This window comes from Protopterus annectens, chromosome 2.part1 (genome assembly GCF_019279795.1).
Source record: "Protopterus annectens isolate FY-2018-M chromosome 2.part1, PAN1.0, whole genome shotgun sequence".
Classification (NCBI taxonomy): Eukaryota; Metazoa; Chordata; order Ceratodontiformes; family Protopteridae; genus Protopterus; species Protopterus annectens.
Genome location: NC_056729.1, coordinates 1,792,316,636 through 1,792,330,272, shown reverse-complemented (window position 1 = coordinate 1,792,330,272; position 13,637 = coordinate 1,792,316,636). Strand labels below are relative to the sequence as shown.

The window sequence follows — 13,637 nt, the reverse complement described above, 5'->3', positions numbered from 1 at the left end:
CTGTGATTTTCAACATTTGCTGTTCTGTATTTTTTGTAATTTATTTTCTGTAATTCCAGAGCTCGAACTTAAAGTAGAGAGCTGCTAGCAACAGAAGAAAGGCAGGATTGTATTGGGATGTATGTTAAAAGGCATAACCAGCCAGCCTGCAGGTATCAAGCAGTAGTGCTGGTGACTTATTTTAGTGATGAACCCAGAGGGTTGGTCTATAATGGAAGGATTAAGCATGAGATGTGCACTTCTTTTTCCTTGAGAAAGGTGTGTGTGTGGGGTGAGGAGAGAAGTTCCTAGTTAGAAATGTATTTTTCTAGTAGAAACTGGACACAGAGCTCTGTTATATGAGAATGAGTGGATGAAAAATACTAGACATTTGAGTGGCAGTGCACATCAGCTGCAAGCGTCGCTGCATGTCAAACTTTGGGAAAGAATAGGTTAGAAAGCTCTCCCATGATCAGGGAATTCTCCAGGATAATTCTGCATCCAGCAGCTCACACTGCTTCTGACTTTAGCCATGCTGCTAAAACTGAATTGAGGTGGGAATGAGGAGTTTTCCCCCACAGAGTCTGCCTTAGCATTTCTGAATGGCATAAACCAAGTAAGCTTGGCTTCTTGGTTGATTGGCGGTTGCATCCAGTATAAAGCATCTCAGTATCGTAATTTGTTTAACATTTGTAAATCAGGTAGGTGGACTGGTGAAACAGATGGCAAATACAACCAGACAGTAGTACTCAACAAAAATGAGAATACATACCATTAAATAAACCGCAGATATAAATAATTCAGTGGAAATTGACAGTTTTATAGTGACCGACATTCTGTTATTTTTGAGAAATACTAGTAGAGGCATCATTTAGAAAAGTCTAATTCTATAGTGTTTACACCTATGGTAGAAGTTGTAAGTAGGCATGATCATTAAATGCCTCATAGTCATCTTTTGTTACCTGGCACTAGTCAGTGAATGCCCAAAAGTAATTTGTTGCTTGTGTATTCAGACCCACAGGTCTAGGCACTGCAAAGTTGTATTTTTTTCTAAATGATGCCCCCACTTATGTGTGTGTGTGTATATATATATATATATATATATATATTATTTATATTTTAATCATTAGATGTAGGTATATAGATATATATGAATAGAAACAGATATATATGCATAGATATATATGTATAGATATAAATATATATGCATATATATATATAATATATGTATGTGTGTGTGTGTGTGTGTGTGTGTGTGTAGAGATCTAATCTATATATCTGTCTGTATATATCTATATCTATATATGTGTATATATATATATATATATATATATATATATATATATATATATAGGTCTGCTTCATTTCACTGAAAGCTCATTTCACTGAAAACTCAGTTGCCTGCGCACAATTCACTGAAAGCTCATTTCACTGAAACTCATTTAATTGAAAGTTATATATATGGTCTTTTCCCCAGTGTAGTGTGATCCTGGAGTTAGTATATAAAGTAAGGGGGGTGGGGGGGTACAGCAAAGGTAGTCTGAAATGTTGTTGACCCAGACCTTTCAGCTGCATGCCTTCTTAAACTAGAAATTAAACAGGAATGAGTATTGCATCTGTTAAATTCTAGTGAACGAACCAGGGACTTTAGGTTGTCAGAACAGTTGTTTGTGTCCTTTGTTCCAAGGAAGCAGGGAAGACCAGCATTTAAATTGGTTGTCCATATTAATTTTGCTCTGCTTTTTAAACACGAGGGTAATTATACAGAGACATGTTGGAGAACATTCTTTAAGGACAACTGTCACATGAGCAGCTGTTTTCAAAAATGTCTGTACTATGAGCATTTGTGTGGCCTTCAGGTGATCCCAGGTTATGGATTGGGCAAGAAGGGAATAGCTTCTCTTAGCACTGGTTATCACTTGCTCCCGTGTACATTGCTTTGATGATCTTTCCACATGTAAAAAGTACTGCTGCAGCAGTTATCCATGGGAAGAATAAGATAGGGAAGTTATGTGAGAATGCTCACTCTAATAGTACATGTTGGAGTAGCATCATGGTTGCAGTAGTAGCTTCCACCTACTTTGCCTCTGTACGTTGTTTCTGTGATTATCCTTGGTAATTTTCTTTGAGGTGAGAGAATAGATGGATTGATGGCTCCTACCTTTCTGCAAGTTTTTCTTTGGGCCAGAGGGAGGTGCACTAAGGAGGATGTTTCTACTTCTGCAGTCCTTGACATGAGTCATGCAGTGGTCGCAGCTAGGACTCTGCACTAGACTACACAATGTGACTGCAGGTCAAAGATATTGTTTTGTCCTTCTCTGTAGTGCCTTTATGCAAAAGATGGTTTCCTCCTACCATTTTTTTTCAAACTAAAGGATATTGTATTACTTGTCCAGGATACTTCTGTACTGCATGAAGGCAGGTGCAACGACCTCGGATCTCCTTTTATATTATGGTTTAGGAACTTAAGCTCTTTCTTGTATGTTGGAGTTCTGATATTTGCATGCTAACTTACTAAAGTGCTATTATTATTACTGTTATTATTTCATTGTTGTTAAAGTAAGTGTTTCTGTTTTCACTTTACTAGACAAGTACCTCCCTGAAACTATGAACTATCTTTTGGGATGTCTAAAGAAAGAGAAAGAACGTACTGCAGCTTTTCAGGCATTGGGTCTTCTGTCAATTGCAGTGAGAACTGAAATTCAGAGCTACTTACCAAAAATATTGGAAATCATAAAGGCAGCATTGCCTCCTAAGGATTTTGTGCACAAGTAAGTACTGTTTTAAGTTTCTAAGCAAGAATATTTTGGCCTATTTGTTATTTTTTGGAAGCTTAATGTCTACCATTTGACTTTTAACTAGGATCAAAACAACACAGCTCCAATATCTTGGCTGTATTTTTAATTTGTTCTTTTTCTTTTCTTTGTTATGGTCTTGCCATCTGAACACCTCGTCTACTGACCCTTTCTTAGCTCCATGATCCCATGATAACGTATTTCTTGTCATTAACAAATTAAATCACTACCCTATATTGCAGTCATAAGGTAGCAGAAATTTGATTGGTTGTTCAATACCTCGGAACCACTGAAATTAATTATTGGGAGTACTGGCTTCCAGTGTGATCATGCTCAATTTCCCTGTATTCTGCCTGAGAGGTTGTATATTCCCTGCTTCTGTCTTTACTGGCTTTTGCTTATATCATGTTCTCCCATTGTCTTGCTGGAGGTATCCCAGCTGTGTCAACCTTTCTCAGAGAAAAGTTACAGCCATCTTTGCAGCTCATTTTTTTTCCTTTCATGGCCACTAGTATCACAAGAACACAGTAAGCCAATGCAGATGTTCATCGTGCATTACAGCTGCAGTAATTACATATGGGTTTTCAGCCGTCAGGCGGTCCCTCGGTCGGCCGAATTCCAAAGTCTTGGTCCGGCGTCGGTTGTTGTCGCGTACTCTTCTGACGTCAGGAAGGCTAGAGTATAAAAGACACAGCCGACGCCATCTTCAGTCTTTTTGTCGCGATGCCCGAAGCAGAAGCAGTTCGCAAGTGCCGGTCGGCCAGCTCCTGAATTACGAAAGAATTTCAGAACCGAAGTCTTCATTAAAGCTAAGTACCCCGTTGGGGAACCTTTTCTTGCCTCAGACCGATGTCAGAAAAAGTTAATAATTGTATTTCTTGTGGGAAGCAAATACCGCATAAGGATTTCCATTCCCTTTGCATACCTTGTTTGGGCCCAGACCACGGCGCCTCGGGCTGCCGCTTTGTGCTACCTTCAATAAACGCACTATCAAGCGCCGGGCGGAGTTCGCCCAACACTATTTTGGCAAAGCGTTTAATTATAAAATGTCGCCGGATACTCCGACTACCGCTATGTCCAGAAAACGCAAAAAAGGACCGTCAGTCGAGAACTGCGGTCTCCACCGACACCACGCCGAAACAAGCTCCACGTGGGCCGGTTCTCAGTGAGACGCCTTTGCAGTCCCTGACTACCGACAACACTCCCGGGCGGGTCTTCTGTACCTGAGACCGCTGGTTCTTCGTCCTTTCCCAGACTACTACCAAGCCCCTGTTCTTGTCGAACCCACCAATGTGGATAGATCTACATCCACTCATGGTGTATTTAGGCCTTCATCTTCCTTCTCCATCAAGGCTTTTACAAAAGCCAAATCAGCCAAGCATCCTTCTAGGCCTGCCTCACAAGGCCCAAGACCTGGGCCCACGCCTAAGAAGCACATGCTTAAAATGGCTGAAGACCTGATCTCCCTTATCAGAGGCTCACAGGCCCCTCCGGACAAGAGACCCAGAGTAGAGGAGGATTCTCCTCCTTCTGACCAAGAATCCATTTTATCAGAGCATTCTGATGCTGAAGAACAGTCTTATTCTCCTTTTGAGGATTCGGATGCAGAGCAGTCCATTCCTTCTGTATCCCCCCCTGAGGATTTTTCCTTTGGGGAAACTTTACACTCCTTGAGAGAGCACTTCCATTGGGAAGGCCAAGATTTTTCAGACTCCAAGAAAAGGCTGAGGGAATTCCTCTGGTTACCTCAGCATAGACCTCTGGCTATTCCTCCTGTTTTGGAGGTTTTGGATGATGTATACTCGGAGGCCTGTTTAAATCCTGATTCTCTGCCTCCTGCACCAGTCAAGCCGGATAGGTATTACAGAGTTCCTAATTCTCATCAGTTCCTCTATAAAGGCCATAATGCAGATCCTGAAACTATTTCTCAAGGCCCTAAGGGAATTAAGGCTTCCACGGCCAAGAATCCACTACCTTCGGAAAGGGAATCTAGATCACTAGAAAGGTGGGGAAAGAAGGTTTACACCTCGCCACCCTTGCCATGAGGGCCTTAAACTGCCAGTTTCATATGATTAAATATCAGCAATTTCTGTTATCACAATTAAAAACAAAATGTCACAACCTGAACAACCAGATTTAAAAGAGTTGCAGGATATGATGCATAGTGCTGAGCAAGTGGGCAAGCACACCTTACAATGTGGTTATGATGCACTAGAGGCCTCCAGCAGATCAGCCGCCACTGGAGCAGTCATTCGCAGACATGCATGGCTAAGGGAACAAAATCTTCCAGATCAGGTGAAAGCAAAAATTCTAGATGCACCGTTACATAAGGATGTTCTTTTGGTGGTAATGCTGAGGATATTTTACGTGAAATGGAAGAAAAGGCAAAATCTATGCAAACTGTCAAAGCTTTCTTACAGGTTCAGCCACCAAGGTTCAGCAGGAATTGGCCGTCAAAAAACTGGTCCTTTCCAACCACTGACAAAGCCCAAAGGGGCAGATACAGACGCGGAAGGGGCAGAGGACAAACACAAGGATCCTACAGAGGCAGACAATGGCAATCACCTACACCAAGAAGTGGTGACGACAGTGCACAGCAGTACAGAAAGCAAACTCAATGACTCCCTCATTTCCATGCCAAGCAGAATTCAACTGGCAGCACCTTTGGGAGGAAACTGGCACTATTTGCAAACAATTGGCATATTGTCACAACAGACAAATGGATTCTGGACATAATAAACAGAGGCTACAAATTTCATTTCCATACTCTTCCAAAAATGAGAGGCATGCCAAACCTACCACAAAATCAAAGGGTAGAGGCACAACTACAAATTGCAAAGCTCCTAAACATGAGGGCTATACAAAAGGTACCTACGCACCAACAAGCACAAGGTTTTATTCAAGGCTTTTCTGGTGCCAAGAAAAGGAAGCGACTGGAGACCCATTCTGGACTTATCCATTCTCAACACATTTCTCCTAGTGCCAAAATTCAAGATGCTCACATTACAGCAACTCCTTCCCATGCTGGGCAAGGGTTTTGGCTGGTAACATTGGACCTCAAGGAGGCATACCTGCATGTCCCAATCAGACAAAGTTGCAGAAGATACCTCAGATTTCTTGCAGGTTCAAGTCACTATCAATTCTCTGGATTGCCCATTGGCTTATCTACTGCCCAGAGTATTCACCAAGTGCCTGGCATCAGTGATTGCATACTGCAGACTTCAAGGGATACAAATTTACCCTTATCTGGACGACTGCCTGATCCAAGCGGACAGCAAACTCAGACTTCTCAAACATCTGGCATATGTGACACGCTTACTGCTTTCTCTGGGATACACCATCAACAAGGAGAAATCAAAACTAACACCCTCTCAGAAAATTACCTTCCTGGGTGCCAACTTGGACACAAACACCCAGATGGCTTACCTAACAACAGAAAAACAAGGGCAACTATCTCATTACTTCAAAATGCTTGCAAAAAGTACCAGGCTTACTGCAAGGAAAATCCTGCAGGCTCTGGGATTCATGGCATCTTGCATTCTTCTAATCCCATGTGCAAAGCTGCACATGAGGAAACTTCAATGGTACCTAAAAAATCTATGGTCTCAACACAGTCACAGCTTAGAAGTGGAGATTCCAATAATTCCCTGCCTACAAAAGGAATTCATATGGTGGTCCCAAGCATGCAAAGTAAACAAAGGCCTCCCATTCTGCAAGCCTCAAGCTACACAAGTCATAACCACAGACGCTTCAGATTACGCCTGGGGGGCGCACATGAAGGACAGGTGCATTCAGGGCAGATGGCACAAAACAGAAAAGCACCTTCACATCAATCAAAAGAAATGCTGGCAGTAATAAATGCAATTTCAGCTTTCAGAGAATTCCTGCATCCAGGACAGCTGCTCATAAGAACAGACAACACCACAGTAATGTGGTACATAAACAAACAAGGAGGGACTCATTCATACCCCTTGTGCAGATTAACCATGACTCTTTGGAACCTAGCTCTGGAAAGACAAATAGAACTCCAGGCTCAGTACCTACCAGGAATGGAAAACACACTGGCAGACACTCTGAGCAGGCATATGACAGACCCTCACGAATGGAAGCTACATCCACACGTATTCACAGAGATTGTTCAAGCATGGGGAAGGCCAGACATAGACCTTTTTGCCTCCCACAAAATCATCAATTAAAAAGTTTTGCTCAAGGACCTTCCACCCAAAGGCTTGGAAAGTGGACGCCTTTCATTCACATGGACAACTTGGTCAGTTTATGCATTCCCACCACTACCTCTGCTGCCCAAGGTGCTTCTGAAAGCAAGAACAGACAAGCCAAGGATGATACTGATTGCTCCAGATTGGCCGAGACAACATTGGTATCCACTTTTGAGGAGCCTAACACACACTCCTCCTGGCCCCTGCCTCTAACACCTCTACTGCTGACGAGAACAATTTCAAAACGCTTCACAGTCAGCTGAAAACTCTCAGTCTAGCTGCATGGAAAATCCCTTAACTTCACATCAGGCACTACTCTCCAAAGAAGTGCAGGATGTCATTTTGGAGGCTAGAAGACCATCTACAAGAAAGGCTTACTCCGCAAAATGGAAGCGGTTTTGCTGTTGGAATGAAGAAAGAGGACAGGATCCTAGAAAATTAAACCTGCCTCAGATTTTACAGTACCTAACTGAACTTTTGAGCAAGGGACTTTCCTTTTCCTCAATCAAGATACATGCCTCAGCAATATCTGCAGAATTCAATATGGATCCTCCTTTATACTCACACCCTCTACTGCGACAGTTCCTCAGAGGGGCTAAGAACATAAGGCCTCCAAGGAAACAACCAGTACCAGCTTGGGACCTTAACTATGTACTGGAAAAATTGACATTGCCTCCCTTTGAACCGGCTGCTTCAGCAGAATTACAATATTTGTCCTGGAAAACAGCTTTTCTTTTGGCCATCACTTCAGCTCGTAGGGTATCTGAGTTACAGGCCCTCATGGCGGTGCAGCCATTCCTCATATTCCATCAGGACAGGGTTTCCCGTACTAACCCTCCTTTATGCCTAAAGTAGTATCTAGGGTAGCCCTAAACCAGGCCATCCACCTTCCTACCTTCTACTCTAATCCTCAAAACAAAGGGGAGAGGCTGCTTCATTCTTTAGATATCCATAGGCAGCTACGCTACTACTTGGACAGAACCAAGTCATTCAGAAAATCAGATCAACTCCTAGTTTCCTATGCTGTGGGGTCAAGGGAAACCTGTAACTAAACAGACCATTTCCAAGTGGATTGGTCACTGCATACGCTTTGTTATTCCCATCATGGAAAGCTCGTACCTACTGGTATCAGATCTCACTCCACTAGGGCCACAGCCACCTCTACAGCCTTCCTCAGAGGAGTGCCTACTAAAGAGATCTTGGAGGCAGCCACTTGGAGTTCTGTACATACCTTCACAAAGCATTACCATCTGCCTTTATACTCCAGAACTAGAGCAGGCTTTGCCACTGCAGTTTTGCAGGGCATTCTAGCTCAACCCAGTTCCGTATAATACCTACCACCCTATACATAGCTTTGGGATTCTACCCATATGTAATTACTGCAGCTGTAATGCACGATGAACATAGTACAGTTTTGTACCTACCATAAATGTAGATGTTCGAGGGCTATTACAGCTGCAGTACAGGTTTCCCACCCTCCTTCCCCTCTTGGTAAGACCTTGGGGTTTGAATACCTATTCATACCTGCTGACTGGGTTATCCTACTATGTTTTATTTGCTTACTTTTGTGTATCACACTAATTTATGTATTGCCTTCCTTTTGGGGGCACCTGACATCTGGGGCAAGAAAGACTGAAGAAGATGGCGTCGGCTGTGTCTTTTATACTCTAGCCTTCTGACGTCAGAAGAGTACGCGACAACAACCGACGCCGGACCAAGACTTTGGAATTCGGCCGACCGAGGGACCGCCTGACGGCTGAAAACCCATATGTAATTACTGCAGCTGTAATAGCCCTCGAACATCTACATTTATGGTAGGTACAAAACTGTACTTTGTGGATCAGCCAGTGTAATTTGTCACCTTTTAGACCCCATTTTTATTTTGCTTTATTCAAATGTAATGGGAAAAAGTTGTGCATCTCACTTGTAATTTTCAACCCTTAATTTTGACTGTATTTCTGTGAGGAACAATAAAATTGGTTTACCAAAGAGGAGCATTGCCATTCGCTAAAGATTTTCATTGAAGAATGTTCTTGATATTGGGCCTGGGTAGGTTCACAAATGCTTTACCTACCCTTCACTTAACTTTCTGTTATTTACAACCAGAACTCAAAGATTAACCCCTTCCATAGTGATTTTGTTTGATAGTTGGCTAGGGCAGTGAATAGCTAGCCTTGTCTGGCTACTGTGTCAGCCTCAACATGACAGAATAGCATTCCGCATTTACCATTATGGATGGTAAAAGGCTGGGTTTAAAAAATATATATTTTTTTTTTGGCATTTGCTGTATAAATTGATTTCAGTAGCTTTTTATTTTGCTTTTCTAACCTGCTACACCCTTAAAATGTGTGAAATGTTTGCTAGTGGAATGTTTTTTAGTAATTATTAATAAAAGGTAATGTTCAAATCTAATATTAGGACACCCCCCGATAGATCCTTAATTTGATATATTTTTTCCTCTGTCACATTTCCACACTTGTTTTTTTTCTGAAAAATCCCAGATCTGAAGATATCTGTGCTCCCTTACTTATGAAGGCCTCTGATTATATAGATGCATGGGTCCCTTAAGCCAACTGTTACCCAGTTTGGATATCTATGCTTCTTATCAGCAGTGAAGTCTTCTACTTGTATACCTAGATATCATCACAGTAAGTGTCACTGTTAAATTACTAACCAGGAGCCATACCTTCTTTGCCTGTATAGTTTTGAATTGGAGCACCATATTGACAGGGGTCCAGGGAAGTAAATAGTGTGGGAAAGAAATAGCCAGGGAATTGTTATGGCTAGGCTTGTATTAGGCCCTAGGGCCGATAGCCTGGTACCAACCTATGAACCAATAAGGTGCCTAAACTACCTGATATTCCTTCTGGCTACTTTGAAGTAGGGAGAAATGTTTGGCTTACTACTTAACCAAAAATATACCAACTTTTGAGAGATCTTCAGGGAGTACAAGCTGGAGGGGTCCTCCTTACATCTGCCAAGCATAATTGGAGCATTGCTGAAAGGCAAACATTCTGGGAGCAGGCCAAGACCTGACTCTCAAGGTGTGCCCAGTACTCATCAGGTCCCTGTTTTGCTGAAGGGTAAAGAGATAGGAGGAGTTTTTTCTATGACACCCTATCCATTGGGGGAGTGTATCCTGGCCACCCTACATATGTTGTTATTATTATTATTATTAGACATTTGTTAACTGGGTTAATCGGACTGGGCAGCAGCCCTTTTTCAGCAGAGGCCCTAAGAGTAAAGCTGCAAGTATTACATATAGCAAAAGTAATCAAATGACAGATTAAACTAAACCTTTTAGAATTAACAGAAAAAAAGCTAGAAACATCTAGATGTTTACTTAGAGCCTGTGGTTATCCATATTGATCCTGAAGTGTGGTTCTTTGAATTATCTGATAACAAAAGCATGGTTCTTGGGACTGTGAGTTATCCCAGTTTAATTTCTCCAAGTCTTTTGAGTTTCTAATACCATGACAAGAGTGGACCACATTCCTAAGTTAGGGTGTAATTAAATTTCTCAAATTAGTATTGTTTCAGTCTTTGATATTAGGCAAATGTGCCCTTCCCAGCACCCACAAAATGCCAGAATTGACTCCTCCTGCAATTTATAATGAGATGCATGTATTGCTAGCATATCTAAATACAACTTTAAATCCTTTGTTTATTTGACCTGTTGCCACTACTACTACTGTTGGAACTGTTTGAGTGTTTTTCTTCCACATTGCTCTCTTGTCTGCCTGCAAATCCTGGTATTTTGAGTTTGTGTCTCTCTGTGCATAAGACACTGTAATCATCAGGTGTAGCAGTTTCAATAATCAGTGCTACTTTTATTTATTTATTTTTATTTATTTGTTTAGCATTTGTTTACCAGTAAAGTCTGACTTGGAACGAAGCCAATTTTCAGCAGAGGCCTGGAGGAGAAACATTCCAGATGTATGTCTTTGTGATGTGGGAGGAAACCGGAGCACCCGGAGAAAACCCACATGAATGCAGGGAGGACATGCAAACTTCACAGAGAAGGCACCTCAGCCGAGAATCGAACTGGAGAACCTCTTACTGTGAGGCAACAATGCTACCGCTGCACCACTGCCCTGTCCTGGACTACTGCATCTTGTATTTCTCGCATCTGTTTTTTGAACTGTTGGTAATTTGTGATCCCATGTGATATAAACTTCATCATTCTCTACAGTGCTTTGTGGTTTGTACGTCTAATGCTTCTCAACTACTTCATTATTTAAGTGGTTCTCCCTTTTTTAATTTCTCCAAGTCTTTTGGGTTTCTAATACCATGACTGGAATGGACCCCATTCCTAAGTCAAGGTATGGTTAAAGTTTATGAAATTAGTATTGCTTCAGTCTTTGATGTTAGCCAGTAGTGCTCTTCACAGCACTTATAATGTGCCCAGTAATAATGACTCCTGCAAATTGTACAGAGTTACATGTATTGTTAACATATCTAAGTACGATTGTGAATTCTTTTTGTAAGACCTGTTGCTCCTACTACTGTTGTAACTGTCTGGGTATCCTTTTTCCACATTGCCCTTATTTCTGCCTCAAATTCTGGTATTTTATGACTTTGTCTCTCTCTGTATGTAAGACACTGTAGTCACTGGGTGTAGCAATTTCAGTGATCAATGCTACTTTTGTCTTTCTTCTTTTTATAGACTGTTATATCTGGTTTTCTCGCATCTATTTTTTGAACTGTTGGTAATGGGTGATTCCATGTGATATAAACTTAATTTTCTGTGATGCTTTGTGGCTCACAATGATGTTCATCGTGCATACAGCTGCAGTCATAACAGATGGGTTCTCCTGCCGTCAGGCGGGTCCTCGGTCGGCCGAATACCAAAGTCTACATCCGGCGTCGGTTGTCGTCGCTTCTTCCCTGACGTCAGTGCGACAGGGGTATAAAGGAACCAGCCGAAGCCATTTTCTTCAGTCTTTCTTGCCGCGCGGTGCCCGAAGGAGAAGCAATTCGCAAGTGCCGGTCGGCCAGCTCCTGAAATTACGAAAATTTGGAAACCGAAGTCTTCTTGAAAGCTAAGTACCCGTTGAAACCTTTCTTGCCTCAGACCGATGTCAGACAAAGTTAATAATTGTATTTCATGTGGGAAGCAAATACCGCATAAGGATTTCCATTCCCTCTGTATACCTTGTTTAGGCCCAGACCACGACGTCTCGGTCTGTCGCTTTGTGCTACATTCAACAAACGCACTATTAAGCGCCGGGCGGAGTTCGCCCAGCATTATTTTGGAAAACATTTAACTATATTATGGCGCCGGATACCCCGACTCCAGTTTTGTCTAAAAAAACGCAAAGATAGGACCGACACACAAGGTCCGCGGCCTCTACCGACACCACGCCAAAGCCGACTACACGTGGTCCGGTTCTCAGCGAGGTGCCTACGCAGCCCCTGACTACCGACGACACTTCATTGGCGGTGTCTCCTGTGCCCGAGGTCGCAGGCTCCTCTGCCCACACCCCGACTACAGATACAGAAGCCACTCCTGGCGTTGAACCTCAGAATGTGGATAGGTCTACCTCCACTCAAGGTGTCTTCAGACCTTCCTCTTCCTTTTCCATTAAGGCTTTCACTAAGTCTAAAGCAGCCATGCATTCTAAGAGACAAGCTACACAGGGCACATCTCCAGGCCCCATGCCTAAAAAACAGATGCTTAAAATGGCTGAGGATTTAATTACTCTTATCAGGGGTTCTCAACCCCCACCGGACAAAAGGCCCAGAGTGGAGGAAGAATCCCCCTCCTCTGATCAAGGCTCCATTATTTCAGAGCACTCTGATGATCAAGAACATTCTTACTCCCCTTTTGAAGACTCTGATGCAGAGGAGTCCATTCCTTCTGTATCCTCCCCAGAGGATTATTCATTTGGGGAAACTTTGCATACCTTATGGGAACACTTCCACTGGGAAGGCCAAGATTATTCAGATTCCAAGAAAAGGCTTAGGGAATTTCTCTTGCTACCTCAGCACATGCCTCTGGCTATACCTCCTGTCTTGGACATCCTAGATGATGTTTACTCGGAGGCCTGCCTTAACCCGGATTCTCTGCCTCCAGCCCCAGTCAAGCCTGACAGGTACTACAGGGTTCCTGACTCACACCAATTTCTATACAAAAGCCATGCTGCTGACCCAGAAACCATCTCACAGGGCCCCAAGGGAATTAAGGCCTCCACTGCTAAAAATCCATTACCTTCCGAGAGATTCCAGATCCTTAGAAAGGTGGGGAAAAGGTATATACCTCAGCTACCTTAACCATGAGGGCCTTAAACTGTCAGTTCCATATGCTAAAATACCAACAGTTTTGTTATCACAATTGAAAAGTAAAATGTCACAACCTGAACAACCAGACTTGAAGGAGTTGCAGGATTTGATGCATAGTGCAGAACAAGTGGGTAAGCATACCTTACAATGTGGTTTTGATGCTCTAGAGGCCTCATGTAGAGCTGCTGTTACAGGATCAGTCATACGTAGACATGCCTGGCTCAAGGAACAAACCTTGCCTGATCATGTCAAAGCTAAATTACTAGATGCCCCTCTACAAAAGGATGTATTATTTGGTGCTAATGCTGAGGAGGTATTAAGGAAAATGGAGGAAAAGGCTAAATCAATGCAAACTGTGAAAGAT

General features: G+C 42.6%; 1 protein-coding gene across 2 annotated transcripts in view; it reads left to right on the top strand.

Moving 5' to 3' along the window:
- Nucleotides 1-13,637, top strand: part of MTOR (mechanistic target of rapamycin kinase) — a 4,577,509-nt gene that overhangs the window by 422,665 nt on the left and 4,141,207 nt on the right. For both annotated transcript variants that reach the window (XM_044063218.1, XM_044063219.1), the window contains exon 9: nt 2,567-2,750. In XM_044063218.1, coding sequence (XP_043919153.1) covers nt 2,567-2,750 — 184 coding nt within the window. The remainder of the gene's footprint in view (nt 1-2,566; nt 2,751-13,637) is intronic.